This window comes from Engraulis encrasicolus, chromosome 11, assembly GCF_034702125.1.
Source record: "Engraulis encrasicolus isolate BLACKSEA-1 chromosome 11, IST_EnEncr_1.0, whole genome shotgun sequence".
In the NCBI taxonomy this organism is placed as follows: Eukaryota; Metazoa; Chordata; class Actinopteri; order Clupeiformes; family Engraulidae; genus Engraulis; species Engraulis encrasicolus.
In genome coordinates this window covers 46,633,262-46,653,261 of record NC_085867.1, presented here as the reverse complement: position 1 = coordinate 46,653,261, position 20,000 = coordinate 46,633,262, and the positions used below count along the sequence as shown (strand labels likewise).

The following is a 20,000-nucleotide window of genomic DNA, read 5'->3' as shown; positions in this document are numbered from 1 at the left end:
GTGGTATAAAGAGAGGAATAAATTGTGTCTGTGGGGTAATCATATGAAAAGCTTCAGGTGCTCAGAAGATGAAGCAGAAAATAAGTACATCCATATCTCTCCTATATCCTATATAAGTACATCCATCTCTCTCTCTCTCTCTCTCTCTCTCTCTCTCTCTCTCTCTCTCTCTCTCTCTCTCTCTCTCTCTCTCTCTCTCTCTCTCTCTCTCTCTCTCTCTCTCTCAGATCATTCTGAACTTCACCTCTATGGACCTGTATAAGAGCCACTTGTGCTGGTACGACCATGTGGAGATCCGAGATGGCCACGGGAGAAACTCCCCACTGAAAGGTCCTCACACCCTGTACACGCATGCACGCATACGCACACACACACACACAGTAGTAGAAGTAGAAGTAGTCACTCATGAATTCTGTAATATATATATATTTTTTAATTTATATTTATTTATTTATATTTATATAAAGAAATAGCTGTATGTATATATATATATATATATATATATATATATATATATATATATATATATATATACACACACACACACACAGTATGGCTATTTATTGTATGTCTTTTATTATACTTTCCATACTATTTATTATTCTATCTAATTACTAACTAATTAATTATTTATATTTTTTATCCTTTATTTAAATAGCTTCCCACCTTTTAACCATTTAACACATATACACTTTTTTAAAGAACAACTTTGATCAAGATGTGGGCCATCCTATCTGTATCCATTATATAACTAGGAGAGGAAGAGAAGTAAGGATGGCCTTTCGGCCCGTGCCACCTAAAGCCCCAACGGCACCCAAAAACAAAAACACTCCCCACAACACAAACACATTATGGAAATGGCTTAGGAACGTGTGTGTGTGCGACAGAGACTGTGAGACACAGAGAGAGATAGACAGAGATCAGTGTGTGTGTATGTGTTTGCGTTGCGTTTGCGACTCTGACTGTATACAGTACCTGAGTCCAAAATACAGTACACTCGCCTCCAAAAGAGTTGTCGCCTATCCATCTGTTTGGAATAACAGCTAATAACCTGACTTTCAATTAATCACTTGGCTTCAGAAGTCACTCATATGAAAGCTACAACCCTCCTGAATGAAAATGTATGCACAAAAATAAATTTCCTGCACCAAAGACAGATTGACCCTTTATTGAACACAGACAGGGCAGATTTTCACAAGACAAAAGTTTTGTCGCCTATGGAACATAATGTGAAAATGAGCAGATAAGTCACTTCAAAACACTTCAAATACGCAGATTGGGTGTCATACTTAATCACTGAATCACTCTCACCTCTCCAGAAAATCGACTTTGGCCTTAGGTGTATGTTTAGGGTCATTGTAATCATGGAAAGCAACACAATGAAAATCAATGGAGTTCAATGAGAGATGGTGACATATTCGCTATTCGTAGAGCAATACATGTTTAACTTCATGATTTAATCAATGACAAAAGCCCTCAAACACCTGGGGCATGCATGCAGCTCCTCATAAGAGCTGTACCTGTACCATGTTTCACTTTATGCACCATTTCTCTTTTTTCATATTCTTCATCTCCAACACCATATAGTTCTGATGCTATCAGTTCTAAAATGGTTGATCTTGGGATCTTGATTTCAGAGTATGAGTCCCATTAGCCTTCATTTTTGTCAGAATTAGGCCTGACATACTCTTGGCTGGCTTTTTGAGACAGGACAGTGGGAGAGACTTCTTTGGTGTTAAAGGTGAAGAATTTGGAAAAAATGCATGGTGCCTAAAGTCAAACATGGGAGGGATACAGCTCTTATGTGGAGCTGCATGCATGCTGCTGGTGTGTGAGGGCTTTTATCATTGATTACATCATGAAGTTAAAAATGTATTGCTCTACGAATAGCAAATATGTCACCATCTCTCATTGAACTCCATTGATTTTCATTGTGTTGCTTTCCATGACAATGACCCTAAACATACACCTAAGGCCAAAGTTGATTTTCTGGAGAGGTGTGAGTGAACCAGTGATTAAGTATGACACCCAATCTGCGTATTTGAAGTGTTTTGAAGTGACTTATCTGCTCATTTTCACATCGTGTTCGATAGGCGACAAAACTTTTGTCTTGTCAAAATCTGCCCTGTCTGTGTTCATTAAAGGGTCAATCTTTCTTTGGTGAAGGAAATTTATTTTTCTACATACATTTTCATTCGAGAGGGTTGTAGCTTTCATATGAGTGACTTCTGAAGCCAAGTGATTAATTGAAAGTCAGGTTATTAGCTGTTATTCCAAACAGATGGGTAGGCGACAACTCTTTTGGAGGCGAGTGCATGTTAGCCTATTGATATTCAGGGGGCATAAAATAATGTGAGACCGTTATCCTACATTTAAAAAAAACAAATGCTATTACATTGCACACTACTCACATTAAATATGTAGCTGTGTGTGTGTGTGTGTGTGTGTGTGTGTGTGTGTGTGTGTGTGTGTGTGTGTGTGTGTGTGTGTGTGTGTGTGTGTGTGTGTGTGTGTGTGTGTGTGTGTGCGTGCATGCGTGTGCCTGCCTGCCTGCGTGCGTGCGTGTGCCTGCTTGCCTGCCTGCCTGCCTGCGTGTGTGTGTTCACTGAAGGCCGTTTCTGTGGAGACACACTTCCAGAGACCATCGTCTCCACCGACAGCCGCCTCTGGATCGAGTTCCGGAGCAGCAGCAATTGGGTGGGCAAAGGCTTCGCCATCTCCTATGAAGGTAAACAAACCAACGCCAACACCGACACGAACGCCAATACGAATCTGTCATCTATTAATGTGGATGTAAACTCACTGCCCATCAATACACAGCTTGAGTGTGAGTGTGTGTGTGTGTGTGTGTGTGTGTGTGTGAGAGCGTGAGTGTGTATGTTTGTGTGTGCGTTCGTGCGTGCGTGTGTGTGTGGGGGGTGAGTGAGACAGAGACAGAGAGTGTGTGTGTATGTTTGTGTGTCTGTGTGCACGCGCGTGCGTGTGTGTGTGTGTGTGGGGGGGGGTGGTGAGTGAGACAGAGACAGAGAGTGATGAAAGTGTTTCGCAGGTTAATTAGCATAGCAACAGTCGCTGTGCCTGCATACGTGCGTTTATTTCAGTGAGCATGTTAGCGGAAAAAATAGCCTTGTGCTTCGAAGGTGAACAAATGTGCTGGATTTTAATTGTACACTATTTTAGGGCTTCATTCACCTCCTAGCCTGACGCGTAATCCGCTTCCAATTTGTGAAAAGTTTCATTCACTGTATTTGCTGGAATGACCTTTCTTTCTTTCTTTCTTTCTTTCTTTCTTTCTTTCTTTCTTTCTTTCTTTCTTTCTTTCTTTTCTATAGAAAGGCAGTACAGTAGCTTTCTAAAGCTAATTACTTGGAAGAGCCATACTTTTTTTCAAAGATTATTATATAATTATGTACTACAGTATTGTCAAAGAAAATAGGCTGTTTGCCAGAGTAAACTGAGTCTGTCTGAGTGGTGAACGAAATGAGAGTAAAGGAGCGTGCACTAGGGCTGGGCGATATGGAAAAAAAACAATATCACGATATGGATTACTTTATATCACGATAACGATATATATCACAATATAGCACAACTGCATACATTAGTTTCTTTATTTGCTCTTTATTTTTTTATGTCGTAAAACAACCTTTCTTTAAAATGGATCTCTCTATTCTTATTTTTACAGTTACATTAACTTATAATGTGTATTGTGACAACATGAAATGTAATTAAATGATATTCAATTGTTTAAAATGGATGAAATTACTATCATTACGATATAGGAGAAAGGTCACGATATCCACTTTTACATCGCGATAACGATATATGACGAGTTAAGATGCAAAACCCCCTAACTCCATTTCTGAAGACCTGCACTTCTATATTAATAATATTATTAATATTAAGATTATTTTCTGAAAAAGCACTTAGGGGGTTTTGCTTCTGAACTCTTCATATATCGTCATATTGCCCAACCCTAGCGTGCACATACCACCCAAGCATGCACGCACGCACAGATGTACACATACTGTACCAAATACACGCATCCATTGATCCACACACACACACACACACACACACACACACACACACACACACACACACACACACACGCACACGCACACGCACACACGCACACACACGCACACACACACACACACACACGCACACACACACGTACGCATACACACCAGCCCAATGGTCTTAACCCTTTCCTCCCTGCAGCAATCTGCGGTGGCGAGATCGCACGTGACAGCGGCCAAATACAATCCCCAAACTACCCGGACGACTACCGGCCCCACAAGCTGTGCGTGTGGAGGGTCAGCGTCGCCGAGGGATTCCAAGTCGGCCTGAGCTTTCAGTCCTTTGAGGTAAGTGCAGGGCTGGACGCGGGCCGGGCAGGGACCACAAAAGCACTGGGGCATGTTTTGGTTTAAACTGGCCCTTTACATTCACGCACAAGTCATTTTCGCACTACAAGCGGATTCCAAAAAAGTTGGGACACTTGGTATTTTGTGAATAAAATCAAAATGCTGGCATTTTCAAAACATTCAATCCATGCCTAAGATGCACAATGGCACAAGGTCAACATAGGGACAGTTAAAATGAGGCAAAAGCATTGTTTTGAGGGAAATATGTGGTCATTTAAAATTTGACCCATGCAACAAATCTCAAAAAAGTTGGGACAGGGCCAAAAAAATGTTGTAATAGTTCGATAACTCTAAAAATAACACAAGGAGGACTATTTTGAAAGGAACTATATTGACTGCCAACATGAATGCACAAATAAAATACCACCACAGAGAGGTTGTGGCACTCAGTAGCGAAGATTTTGAGGGACTAATTGCTGATCTATTACACAGAAAGATTGAATTTTCAAAATTGCAGGCATATAAGGCCTATTTCTGTAATGTAGAGTTCTGTAAAATCATTGCACGAGTTATGAGATCATGACATACCCATCGTCAATAAGCAAACTATGACACTCCAACAATGACAGCTGTTGAAAAAATTACCATAAACACAACACTTGATTAAGGCACATGATGCAGACATTAAACAGTGTTGCAAGTGGCAAAGCTCATTCTAGATGGACATAGGAGACATGTGAAACTGTCCTCTGATTACAGAATGGAAAATATTTCATTCTTTTTTAAAATCATGGAGTCATGCACCCTCCAGTTTATGAAGAAAATTAATACTTCAGCTTGATTTAGTGGTCAGTCTGAAAGACAGCATATATGATGGTAAAGGGGTGCAGAGATGCCTTGGTTATGGTCTTCTTACTCATGTAGAGCATTAAAATGAGGGCTGAATGATATATTCAGACTTTAAACAGCATACATAGCTACCAAGGCATTATATTTTGGAGCACAACCTTTAGATATTGCCCCACAATGATGGCAAATTTCAATCTCTACTATGTTCCAACAGTGTGGTTCCATCATAAGAGTAAACAGGTGACAAAATTGTTTTCTTGCAGTCAGGATATGCCACATATTAAGCATAACAAGAAGGTAAACAAGTCGAAGAACACACCTATCAGTTGAGCTGCTGAAATCATGTCTCGCATATCAAAATATTTTTTTTTTAAATAAAACCATGCCATCAGTCAAAGTATTTAAATGTTAAGTCTCCTCCCTTGTGTTGTGTTTAGTCTTATCCAACATAAAAAGCATTTTCTTGGCCCTGTCCCAACTTTTTTGGAATTTGTTGCAAGGGTGAAATTGAAGAGTTCAGATGCTAAACCCCCTAAGTGCCTTTTCAGAAAATAATCTTAATTCATTTTTATTTAATACAAAGCTAAGGAATTTGCATATTTTTCATTTTATTTATGTAATATAACTATTTATATGTATTATGAAGTACATAAATGTAAACCCAACCAACAACGGGGTTCTCTAAAAATATGGAAGTCCAGGTCTTCAGAAATGGAGTTAGGGGGTTTTGCATCTGAACTCTTCAATTTTAAATGATCACATAATTACCCCAAAACAATCATTCTGCTTGGCTTTAACAACTGATATGTTGTCTATACAGAATGCGCTACCTTATTGACATATTGAATGTTTTGAAAATGCCAGCATTTTGATTTTATTCACAAAATACCAGTTGTCCCAACTTTTTTGGAATCCGCTTTGTATATCCTGATTGACTCCTTCCACAGTCTATATTGAAGATGGACCAATTTCTTGCTCCCCTCTTTTGACCAGTCTATTAGAAAACACAAACAAACAAACAAACAAACAAACAAAAAACACCAATATCAGCCCCTGGGGACTGTCAGCCCACCGGGAAAATGCCCCCTATGCCAGATTACCAGCCCAGCCCATCCCTGCAACGCAGAATGCTCTCATCCTGACCTAATTGCCACTCATTGTTGAAAGTGACCTTTCCTTTCTGGTTGAACACGGAACATCGCAAGGCTGTGCTGTGGCAAGGTCGTTGTGTACCGTAAAAGCTCAATAACTCTTAATAAATAGCTGTTGGAAAAGGCCAGACACATGGGGCACGCATCTAGCTCTTGAAAGAATAAACATCCATCTCAATTTTATTATTCAACAAAATGAAATGAAAGGGAAAATCAAATGATCCCGGTACATAGGCGTAGGGCACCAAATTCTCACAGGGTCACCGTTGCAGAGTCGTGACTGGCAAGGGAAAAGGTTTTTTTTACATACATGTTTGTACAGACAATTGCGGTAGTGAATTGGGCTATGTGGAGTAGTATTCGAGAGCTTAGATTCTCCTCTTTCGAATAATATGCATGCCATTCCGCTACCCAAAGTGCAAGACAGGACCAATAACAGAGAGTAACAAGTTATGTAATGAACAACAGTCATGAACAACAGAACAAGAAGAATATAAGTTAAAGACAAGAAGAGCAGTCATAAGACTGCATAGAGCTATCACTCCATGTTGGTAGGAAGTTTTGTGGGTTGTAATGTATGTAATGTATGTATGCATGTATGTCTGTATATAGGCCTGTGTCCTCTGTTTTTTGTTTTGTTTTGTCTTGTTTTTGTTTTTTTGTCAGTTGTGCAATAGTCTTGTGATGTGATGTTATGTGTATGTCTTGACTTAAGCCAGTGTTGCTCAGAGACGCAAAAAGAATTTCAGTGAAAACTGACAATGAAGTCTAATCGTATCGTATTGTAAGACAAGAACAAGACTGGTTTACAAGACACAGTGCAGCACAGTACAGTCCCGACCAGGGCAGTCAAATGGGTCAGCATATCATGGCAGCATCACCATGGAGCAGCACATGTTGTACTGTACTGTATATCGTAATGGCCAAAGGCGGTTTTTGTTCTGTGAGAAGGTGCAAAGTTGCATAATGCAGTGTCATAGAGCAGGGTTTCCCAAATTGGGGTGCATGCACCCCTGGGGGTGCGTGGCCTGCTACAAGGGGGTGCACGAGCTGAATTGAGCAATGGAGTGTTTTTTATACAGCATTAATGAACATTAAGTAGTATGGTGAATTGTATGCTGGAAGAAACATCAGGTCTATGGGAAATGAGGATTCCCCAAATGACTCGATGATTTGTGCTGTGAAGCCACACTTGAGTGGCCATCAGCACACCAAAACATTCACTTAGGGGGTGCGCGAACCACACTGAAATGTACAAGGGGGTGCGCAGGGAAAAAAGTTTGGGAACCGCTGTCATAGAGGAATAATCCAAAATTGTCAGAGAAAACCATCCACATTCTCCTGACTCAACCCTTCGATTGCATGACCTTCGTCCTTACCAGTTGGATGAATATGGGTGGTCTCCGACCTACACATGCATCCATGGCCAAAGTGCCCCTGAGCAAGATACTTGTACATCGGAAAAATGAAACTTTAGCAAGTTTACTTTTCTATCTTCAAGCAAAAGCATGTGGTCAATCTTAATTTAAGTAAAAAAAATAAAAATCACCCAATAACTAGTAATTTTAGAACTTAATATTTAGTCTTCTACATTTGTGCATTTGTGCATAGGGCATATTGCTTGTAACAAGTAAAAAATGAATCTGACCAAGAAAAAAGACTTGTCCCATGGACAAATGTCTAATTAGTTCTAGTTCAAAAAGCCATGATCATGCGCCATGATTTTATCAAACAAAGTTTATGAAGGCCAGGCAGCCCAAATGTTTTACAACCATCACAACACTGTGTTGCGAGTGCTAATAAGTACACAGATTTTACATCCATAACATTGCATTACATTATGCTTACAGTGGTTATTTAGGTACAATGTATTGTACCTAAATAACCACTATTGATGTATTGATGTATTGTAATGCAACCTGACTTCCACAGATTGAGCGTCACGACAGCTGTGCCTATGACTACCTGGAGGTCCGTGACGGAGACTCGGAGTCCAGTCCCCTTCTGGGCCGCTTCTGTGGGTACCAGAAACCCAGCGACATCAAGACCAGTTCCAACCAGCTGTGGCTCAAATTCGTCTCGGACGGCTCCGTCAACAAGGCTGGTTTCTCGGCTAACTTCTTCAAGGGTAAGATGCATGGGGGTATATCAGGGCCGTAACCAGACAATTTCAAATACCGAGGTCAAACACTGTGCACTGTGCTGCATACAGTACATGTAGAATGCTTCAAACACTTAAGTCAAACTCTTAAGTTTGTTTTCATTAATCACTGCCTTGAAGATAAATGGGGGTGCCGTATACACAGACTGAGTTTATCATTGTTGATCATATATCAATTTTCATCATAGATAGATTTTACACTACTGAAAAAAAAAATACAGAGGACATGACCTCTGTGTCCTCAATGTTAGTCACGGCCATGGGGCCTATACTAAGTAGCTGGTTCAGGAGTAAACCAGGTTAAGTCAGAAGGTAAATCATCTAATACAGTGGTTCTCAAACTTTTTGTGTGAAGTACCACCCAAGAAAATATTGAGCTTGACAACCAACATTAGAATATCTCAGCAAAGGCCTTCCATATTCACTTTTGCCAGTCAATACAGTGGGGATTCATAACGGCCTCAACAGCTATGGTCACATTCAGTGCAAGTGTGTTTTAAATTTCTTGCTTGCCTTGTATCATTCTGCATTATGTTTTCAGATTCATACAGTTCAATATTACGAAATGTGATACCAAAGAGACATTTTCGACCGCAACAACTTGATCAGCCTTAAAATCAATGCACAAACAATAAATTCTTCCAAGTACCACCAGAGATGTCTCTAGTACCACCAGTGGTACTGATTTAATAGAAGAGTCTGGAGTCCTCCTTTTCTTACATTAAAAGCCCAACTTTGAAATTAGATGAAATCTGAATCCTGTGTGGCTCCTCTGCTCAATCTGAGCTACTCTGCCACTGTATTCTCTGAAGTGTAATCTATCTATCTATCTATCTATCTATCTATCTATCTATCTATCTATCTATCTATCTATCTATCTATCTATCTATCTATCTATCTATCTATCTATCTATCTATCTATCTATCTATCTATCTACCTTGTCTTTTTTTGCCTCTTTCTTTGTCTACATTACCTTATTGATCAATCATGCCTGTTCTTGCTGTGCTGTGCGCCTGTGCAGAGATTGACGAGTGTGCGACCCCAGACAAGGGGGGCTGTGAGCAGCGCTGTGTCAACACTCTGGGCAGCTTCCATTGTGCCTGTGATCCCGGCTATGAGTTCGCAGCAGACAAGAAGAGCTGCGAGGGTGAGTGCAAGTTGGGCGCGTGCATGCATGCACAAACTCACACACACACACACACACACACACACACACACACACACACACACACACACACACACACACACACACACACACACACACACACACACACACACACACACACACACACACACACACACACACACACAACATTCTACAACATGAGCTTACAGGAACACTGATCCCTCTACAGTAGCTATCCATAACACATATATGTCCACAATCAGCCCTCGTTATGGTCAGAGTGCATGGATTGAAGAACTGTCTCTCACGCGCGCACGCACGCACGCACGCACGCACGCACGCACACACACACACACACACACACACACACACACACACACACACACACACACACACACACACACACAGAATTAGGTCCCTGTTGCATTGTATGTATTGTTTTGATGGTGGGTTAGAGGGAGATGAATGCTTCCAATTGCATGATTGGATGATTGATCTGAGTGCATCTGATAAGATTATTTACCAGCGTACATCAGCCGTTTTCCTATCTGATTACCTTAGATTGCAATCAAATGGATGCTGTTGTAGTGTGTCCTAACTGGATGTCTACAATGAGACACACACACACACACACACACACACACACACACACACACACACACACACACACACTATGTACCCCCGAGACCTCTTTTCTGACAGATGTTCTTTTTGAGTTCTTTAATGGTATAACTTGCCAGAGAAAGACACACAGTGACCGATCGCAAGCAATTGCCAGATACAGTGCACAGCAATTACGAGAACACCCCTTTTGAAAAGTAGCATTTTGAACAATATTCCAGTACACACAAGTTATTTCCAAAATGTGCATCGAGTAAATTGAAAACAACATCTGTGAAGCTTACCACAGCATAAGCAGGAACAACTAGATTGCATTCTCACAGAAAATGCTGGAAGCGGGCTTGCCTTTTGGGGCAGAGATGAAACAAAGTACTATTGAGAAAACAAAGCTAAAAGAAATGTTGGAAAAAATCCATCCACCCAGTCAGAAGTTATGGGCCAAACAATTCAGCCATCTTGGATTCAGCCATCTTGAAAGTGTTGTAGCTCTGCGTTTTGGGGATATGCTGAATGACATACATGGTATTTTAAGTTGGCTAAGGAACACTGCATATGATATAATTTTGAAAATCAACATGGCTTCGAGCGGGATTCGAACTCACAACCTCCATATCTGTAATCCAGCCCCTTTGCCATTGATATTAAATGACATACAATACATGATATTTGAAGTTGGCTAAGGAACACTGCATATGATATCATTTTGAAAATCAACATGGCTTTGACTGGGGTTCGAACCCCCAACCTCCATATCTGTAATTCAGCACATTTGCCATTGATGCTAAATGACATACATGGCATTTTAAGTTGGCCAAGGAACACTGCATATGATATAATTTTGAAAATCAACATGGCTTCGACTGGGGTTCGAACCCCCAACCTCCATATCTGTAATTCAGCACATTTGCCATTCATACTAAATGACATATATGGCATTTTAAGTTGGCCAAGGAACACTGCATATGATATAATTTTGAAAATCAACATGGCTTCGACTGGGGTTCGAACCCCCAACCTCCATATCTGTAATTCAGCACATTTGCCATTCATACTAAATGACATACATGGCATTTTAAGTTGGCCAAAGAACACTGCATATGATATAATTTTGAAAATCAACATGGCTTCGACTGGGGTTCGAACCCCCAACCTCCATATCTGTAATTCAGCACATTTGCCATTCATACTAAATGACATACATGGCATTTTACGTTGGCCAAGGAACACTGCATATGATATAATTTTGAAAATCAACATGGCTTCGACTGGGGTTCGAACCCCCAACCTCCATATCTGTAATTCAGCACATTTGCCATTCATACTAAATGACATACATGGCATTTTAAGTTGGCCAAGGAACACTGCATATGATATAATTTTGAAAATCAACATGGCTTTGGGTGGGGTTCGAACCCTCAACCTCCATATCTCTAATCTAGCAGCATGCATTCCCATTAAGCCAAGCAGCTAGCTGTCATGCACAGTCCAGCAAGACTATATCACATTGCATTGAAGAGCTGAACAATAGACTTCTAGAATGGTTGCTCGCACCTGCTCGTTAAGAATAGAATCTTGAGACAGTGACAGTTGAAATGGAACCCTTCATTGACTGCACCTGTTCTGATTGACTGAATGACAGTTAGTATTGTGCTGTAAACAGGGGACAGAATCAGACCCAGTATTTTGTCTTTACAAGATCGTTGTAAAAAAACTAAAAGGAGTTGGCACGTGTCCTTTTCACAGATCGGAGTCATGCATGTGATAACAGTCTTTGAATGAAGTTTATAGGTTAAACGGTTCAGGCACAAATGGACCTCTTGTGGGACATGCGCTGATCTCTTGAAAAAGGCACTTTTGGGAAGACTGTAAACCTCTATAGACCCAGGCCTGTTTTTTTTTACAAACCTGCCATTTAAAAAGTTTTGGGAGTTGGGAGATGAAACTTTGACAATTTGGAGACATCCCATAGAGCTCGCTAACAACGCGTCAACTAAACTTCTAGGTGAAAGTGTTGATGTTTTATGACCGAAAAAGCCTCCTACACTCTAATCTCTAGAGTGGCGGAACCTTGGTTCATGAAGGTTCCACCATTGTTTTCAATGGGGACCCAAGCTTTCACAAAATCGCCAAAAACGGGAAAACGACAAGAGACACGGACAAGCCTATAACTATACATGATCTCCAAGCCGAGCCAGTCGTTTTAGTGTTTGAACGGTGTCTCTATCTCGAAAGGCCTAGGAGGAGATCCATTTTCTATTTTGCAAGGTTCTTGCTCCGCAAGCCCGCTTAATAAAACAGGACTTAGAGATTACTATAATCGGGCCTTGCTCTGCAAGGTCCTTGCTCCGCAAGCCCGCTTAATTATATACAGTTGAGGATGATATTATTAGCCCCCCTCCTGAAATTAGACATATCTCTTCATTGATCATTGAGAATGATCATTATTAATAAATGTACAGCTCCAGGCCTTTTTATTAGAATACCATGAAAAAGTTGATTTATTTCCATAATTCCATCAATAATGTTAAACTGTCATGGATTGTAGATTCATGGCCCAGTTTTTTAACTATTCCAATCATTATTTTTTTTTTCTTTTTATATACGTTGGCCTTCCAGCTCAAAAAACCCATGAATTGGGGAATTCGCATTATTAGAATATTGTTATAAAATCACATTTTTCTTCATCAAAATTCGGGTCACATTATATCAGTTGAAATTTGGTACTTTCTACATAACATGCAATGGTTATAATGGCCATGATGCGTTTAACATTGAAGTCAATGGAAAAACAGTGCATGGCAGTTATGGAAGCCCAGATATCCTTGATGCTTTGCTGTCAGCTGTTCTTGTTTGTTGACCTGGTACCCCACACTTCACTCTTCAATATACCCTGTAGATTTCCATGCCACGTTTTGGCGCTAACTCACCAGTTTAATTCTAAATAACCAGAAATGAATCCCCATTGAAAATGAATGGGGTTTAATTTCTGTTGAGTTAGAATTAAACTGGTGAGTTAACACCAAAACGTGGCATGGAAATCTTCGGGTATATTGAAGAGGGAAGTGTGGGACACCAGGTCAGCTATACAAAAACAGCTGACGGCAAAGCATCAAGGATATCTGGCCTTCCATTACTCCCATGCACTGTTTCTGCCATTGACTTCAATGTTAAACGCATCATGGCCGTTATTATTAATAATATTAAGACAGAGAGAGTCCTAACCAAGTATTGAACATTGCATGTTGTGTAGAAAGTACCAAAGTTCAACTGATTTGATGTGCACTGATGTGAGACAAATTTTGATGAAGAAAATTGTGATTTTATTACAATATTCTAATGATGTGAATTCCCCAATTCATGGTTTTTTTGAGCTGGAAGACCAAAATGTGTAAAAATAAACAATTTAATGATTGGAATAGTTAAAAAACTGGGCCATGAATCTACAATCCATGACAGTTTAACATTATTGATGGAATTATGGAAATCAACTTTTTCATGGAATTCATATAAAAAGGCCTGGAGCTGTATGTTATTCTGGAAACGAATACACCATGGAGATAGTATCCAATAAGTTAAATTTGGACTTTTCCATTTTCACAATGAGTTTAAACAAAAAAGTGTAAAAATGGCAAGGACAAAATTATTAGCCCCCTTATCATAAATAGTCAATACAGTGCCATTTATGAACAAACATTGACACCAGGCACTTTGATTAGTTGTTAACTATGTTGGCACATGTCCTACCAGGGATTTTGGCCCAATTTTTTCATTGCAAATAGTTAAGCTGGTCCAAATTGCATGGATGTTGAGGATGGACATTCATTTTCAGCACTCTTCAAATACTATCTAAAGGATTGAGGTCTGAACCACTCCATGACCATGGTTTTAGTATCCTTGAAGAACATTTGAACTATTTTGCATGCAAGTTTTGTGTTATTATCTTATTGAAAGATCCAGTGAAGATCTTAACTCCCTCTATGAGCATATTTTTGCAAGGTCACTTTCCACATTCTATCATAATTTTCAGTTTTTATGGTGCCGTACACCCAAACAAGGTTTCCTGTGGCTGAGGCTGCCACAGAATGATGCATCCACAACCATGTTTAATTGTGGAAACCATCTTATAACGATTCAAGGCCTATCCCTTTCTTCACCTGACAGAAGCAGAATTCATGCATCAAAGCAGGTGCAATTGAATATCATCAGATGAAAGCAGAGATGTTCAAAACTCATTTTTGACTTTCAAATGTTCACAGGCAAAGCTCAATAACACTCTGATATGCACTGCCTTTAGTAAAGGGGTTCTTCTGTGATGATGGCCCCAAAGCCCAATATGATGACAAGCCCTAACAACTGTCTTTCTTTGGGGGGGGGGACCTCCAGGTGAGGCCAGGTCAATAACAATCATCTAGGCAGGTGTCCAATGCTTCTTTGGTCTAATGAGGCTAAGCAGTTTCCACAGTTACACATAGTGGAAGGGCATCAAGTTTAGTCTGTTATTCAGCCTCAGACACAGGGAGTCTGGGTCTGAATCTGGATTGCTGGGTCTTCCAACAACATTGTAACCCAAAGCATACATTTAGATTAGTTCAGAGGTTCTTCAAGGACACTAAAACCATGATATTGGAATCACCCGCTCATAGTCCAGTCCTCAATCCCACTGAGAGTCTCTGGTTAATGTCTATGCTCAGCATCCATGAGATTTGGACCAGCTAGAACACTTTGCAGTGAAGAAATGGGCCAAAATCCCTAGTGGGGCATGTGCCATCCTAGGTAGCAACTTATCAGAGCCTGTTGTCAGTCTTGGTTAATAAATGGCGCCATATTGACTATTAATGATCAGGGGGCTAATAATTTTGTCCTTGTCATTTTTGCCCTTTTTTGTTTAAACTCATCGTAACAATAGAAAAATCCAAATTCAACTCATTGAACATTATCTCCATCAGTGTATTTGTTTCCAGAATAACAGAAACGGTGAATAATGGTCATTCTTACTGAGAAATCAAGAGAAATGTCTAATTTCAGGAGGGGGGTTAATAATACCGTCCTCAACTGTAATTACCTCCGCCAAGAAGGTAATGTTTTCGGTCGTGTTGATTTGTCTCTCCATCTGTCTGTTTGTTTGTTTCTTTGTTTGTCAGCAGCATAACTCAGAAACTAATCACCGGATATGGACGAAACTTTGTGGGTTTGTTGATAATGACCCAAGGAACAAGTGATTAAATTCTGGTGGTGCTCCGGATTATGAACCGGAACCAGGAAAACCACAAAAACAAGGCAGAAAGACTTAGGGTGTAACATAGTCAAATGTATCAAGCAGCTTCCTTGGCGGAGGTCTGCGCTCTCTGAGTGCTTCTAGTTTAAATTATATATTTTTTTGTGAAATGACGGTAGTGCAGAAGTGAATGCTGTATATCCCAAACTGATGCCTAGTTTGTCTCTTCAAAACTCCCCATTTATGTTGAAATGAGTTCAGATCAGGGGTCATACTTAATCACCGAATCACTCTCATCTTTCTAGAAAATCAGCATTGGCCACAGGTGTTTGTTTAGGGTCATTGTCAAGTTGATGAAGAACACAATGACCCACAATTAAAAAGGCAATGAGTGATGGTGACATTTTCACTATTTGTAGAGCAATACATCTACAGTATGTATTCATGATTGCATCAATGGAAACAGCTCTCAAGCACCAGCAGCACTCATCCAGCCCAGCATAAGAGCTATATCACTACTATGTTTCACTTTAGGCAAACATGCCTTGTATTCTTCATGCCGAACACCATACAGTTTTGATGTGGTAATTTCTGAAAGGATTGATCTTGGGCTCATTAATGCTGATTATTGAGTCCGATTAGCCTTCATTTTTATTAGAATTAGGTCAGGCAAACTCTTGATGGGCTTTTTTGTGACTGGGTTGTAGGATAGGCTTCTTTCGTGGACGACACCCACATACACCATTCCTCGTCATGTGCGGCATATTTTGTCATGAGTAGTGCAACATGCAGTACTTTGCGGCATATTTTGTCGTCTGGAGTGATGCCTGATCTGTTTTCAGCATGTTGAGTTGTGTTATTGATACACAACATATGTGGTCCCTTGGTGCATCTTCTTAAAGCACTGAAAAGTAATGGACAGAGGCACACGCAAGGCTTGTTTAATTAAAGTAAAAAAAATAATAAAAAGTAACAAAAAAGTAACAAAAAAAACAATTTATGCCCACAGACCTTTTTTCTGCATTTAATATAAAATATGTATTGTGACACAAAGCCTTGTGCGCACATCGTTCTTTTACCTTTCAGGAGTTGTACATGTATTGCCATTATCCATAATCTGTGCTTGAATGTTGTAGCAGAGATTCAGAACACATTATCTGCAATCATTTCATAAGGCTTCATATGGTTTTATAAAGTCTAACACCTCCTCTGGGATCATTTTATAATGTCTAATGAATCAATGTGTGAATTAATGAACGAATGGATGAATCTTTATTTTCCTTAAGTGTGGACACTTGTCTTCAGTTTCACCATGTAAAAGAAACATATGACAGTGTAGGTATAATTACATTTTTGGGATTCATTTAGTTATGAATTAAGTAATAATTAATAACTGAATCAATAGGTAGGCCTATGCAATTAAAAATTCGGTAACACTTTATTTTAGGGATACATGTATTAGCACTAATACATACAATGTACCTGTATAAGTAACTTGTAAGGCATGTACAAAGCAAAATCAAACATTTGTTAGGCATGTATTCGCAAATGTCTTGTTCATGCACAATAAGGGATTTATTACCAATTTAACCTTAGTAAGGACCTAGTAGGCCTTAGCGTTTGCTTAGTACATTCCTTACAAGTTACTTATGCAGGCATTAACATTGTATGTATTAGTGCTAATAGATGTATCCCTAAAATAAAGTGTTACCAGAAATTCTCAAAAGTCTCATAAAATCTTTAGATATTAATCCCACTGCTCAGAGAGGAATTGCTGAACATAGGATCGATAGCAAGCACTGCACACAAAGCACTTTCAGTAGCACACAACGGGGCAGTAACACCTATCCACCTGTGGGTCACTGGAGCACCCACACAGGAGCTCATTTTGAAAGGCAAGTTGGATCCTTAATTCCTTTGTTTCTTTAAATAGCATGCATGGAGTCTCAGACTGTGGGCCACACAGCTCCGTTCACCTCAGAGAATAACAGAGGAAGAGGTGGATCAGAATTGGCTCTGATTGCTACATTCTGTAGTTCAGTGGTGGGCCCTGAAGGTATTCCAAGTGGGCCTTGAAATCATTTTCCAAAAATAATAATCATATTTTGGTGTGTGTTGTTGTTGATTTATTTGAGTTTTATTCTTAATTGGGTCAGGGTGTGTGTGTGTGTGTGTGTGTGTGTGTGTGTGTGTGTGTGTGTGTGTGTGTGTGTGTGTGTGTGTGTGTGTGTGTGTGTGTGTGTGTGTGTGTGTGTGTGTGTGTGTGTGTGTGTGTGTGTGTGTGTGTGTGTGTGTGTCACAAAAGTTTGTTCAGTGCAGTTATAGCTGAGGGAACAAAACTTTTCTTGAAATGTGCTTTTTGCCAGTCCAGGGGGGCCCTTTACCTGTGACCAAATGGGAGAAAGATGAAGAAGTGGTTCAGGGGGTGGTCTGGGCTTCTTGCTATTGCGTAGGCTGGGGGTGGAGAGGTGTTTTATCTTGGATGGTAAGTTAGACATTTTGATCAGTTTGTTCTTGCTAGTGACAGTTAGTATGTTGAAGAAACAGGGGAAGCAGTAGAGTAGAAGGGGGCTGTATGATGCTCTCTTGTATAGCAGCAGAAGGAGATGGGGGGGCAACAGACAGTGATTTCAATTTGCGTATGATGTAGAGCAGGGATGTCAAACTCAGGCCCGGGGGCCAAATTTGGCCCGCGGAGCCATTTTATTCGGTCCGCGAGATCATTTCAAATATGTATGACATTTGGCCCACATACACATAGCGCAACATGACTTGAACATGAAATTTGCTGTGTCACAGGATGCGCAGACACATTTTAACTAACGATGGGAAAGTGTTATTAAATAATTGTTGAGTTCGGCCAGCGACTTTGTTCCAGATTTTGATTTTGGCCCCTCAGTCAATTTGAGTTTGACACCCCTGGTGTAGAGTCTCTGGTGTGCGCGTTTCTGTGTGATGGTGGCATGCTCATTGAAGTTTGATTTATTGTCAATTGTGAGTCCAAGATATTTGAAGGCACTGACCTGCTCGATTGATTGACCATGGATTGTGATATGATTAAGTCCAGAGGGTGGCTTTGATGCATGGATAACATAAGTACAAAGGCATTGTCATGTAACCTTGACTGTCGTCAGATGAAATATTCCAGGTGGCGTTCCTGTGACTGGATGTGTGTAGCAAGGCAGAACTACAGCATATTCCAGTGGTTCTCAACCTTTTTTCAGACGAGGCACCCTTTCAATTACTGAAAATGTTCAAGGCACCCCTAAGCAACAAGCTGTAACATGGCATCGTCATCGGATACCACAAAAGCTTAGAAAACTAACACATGTGGAGACGTCACACAACCTTCGTTCGAAGTTGCAGCTTACTGGGGCGACCTAAATGTACTTTACATTGTGAATGACAGATGAAAGACTCCACTGAGCACTGACTAAGCAATACTTTATTCATTTAGACAAATATATGTTAAATTACATAATTTATGTATCAGCCACGTTTCTGCGGCACTCCTGCTGAGAAACACCGTTATATGGCATATTCAACTGGTGAGAGTTCGGCTCATTGTAATAACTTACGTACAGACAAATCCATTCGCTACGCAAACCACAAGACAAGCAGGATTAGTGCTAAGACAGGAGAGGTCCCAATTAACCATTAGGGGGTGTAACATCCGATCCGTCTGACTGGAGGCAGTGTGCCTGCCTGCCTGCCTGCCTGCTTCCTAGATAATTACCAAGCATGAGAAATCCTGTCTGTGGAGAGTGAAAGCAACACAAGTGGTATTGGATTTACGCTACCTCTGCCTCTAGAGACTAGACTACGCAAGTTACCTGTTGGGAGAAAATGTGTGAAGGATTTACTGGCGTCATGAAGAAAAGGAACAAATCCATGGTCGCTGTGGCGCTGGATGTTTCTAATGAGAAGCCCTGCAGTCTTTACCGCAGGGCCACACACAAAAACAACAGTTTGATTCATTCACCATGCATACATAAAGCAATATCATGCCTGTTACATCAACTGCAGTAGATATAGTGTATCTCCAAACACTGTGCTGCATCAACTACCTACCACAGGTATAATCAGTGTTTAAATTGGGCTTTCGTGAGGTGGGGGAGCCCTTCACTCAAGGTCAAAATAACTTTTTTTCACCCCATCAGACTAATACATGTATTATATCAAGTTATTGTTTATAATTAATATCTTACATCTTATTACCCAGCTATAACAAAAACAACAAAGTACGCTCACTCCTTCGCCACTGTATTACTGTAGGTTGCTAAATAGAGAGTAGGTAGACAATTAGGCCAATAGCACACCTGATGCACTTATGTAGCCTACCATGTGCACACAAACATTCAACCATCAATATTACATCCTCTCCCACATCAAAGCACGGAGGATGGACTGAAAGTAGTGACAAACTCGAGTTACGAGAAAGGGCAAGTTCAACCGTAGTGATAGGACTAGAGATGCATCTGTGCACATTGCTGTCTGTCCATTTTTATG

The 20,000-nt window shown here is 40.3% G+C and overlaps 1 protein-coding gene across 5 annotated transcripts in view; it reads left to right on the top strand.

Annotated features, from left to right (window-relative positions):
* Positions 1–20,000, top strand: part of LOC134458446 (bone morphogenetic protein 1-like) — a 130,528-nt gene that overhangs the window by 63,858 nt on the left and 46,670 nt on the right. For all 5 annotated transcript variants that reach the window (XM_063210769.1, XM_063210765.1, XM_063210766.1 and 2 more), the window contains exons 9-13: positions 228–330; positions 2,612–2,728; positions 4,222–4,367; positions 8,300–8,495; positions 9,551–9,676. In XM_063210769.1, coding sequence (XP_063066839.1) covers positions 228–330; positions 2,612–2,728; positions 4,222–4,367; positions 8,300–8,495; positions 9,551–9,676 — 688 coding nt within the window. The remainder of the gene's footprint in view (positions 1–227; positions 331–2,611; positions 2,729–4,221; positions 4,368–8,299; positions 8,496–9,550; positions 9,677–20,000) is intronic.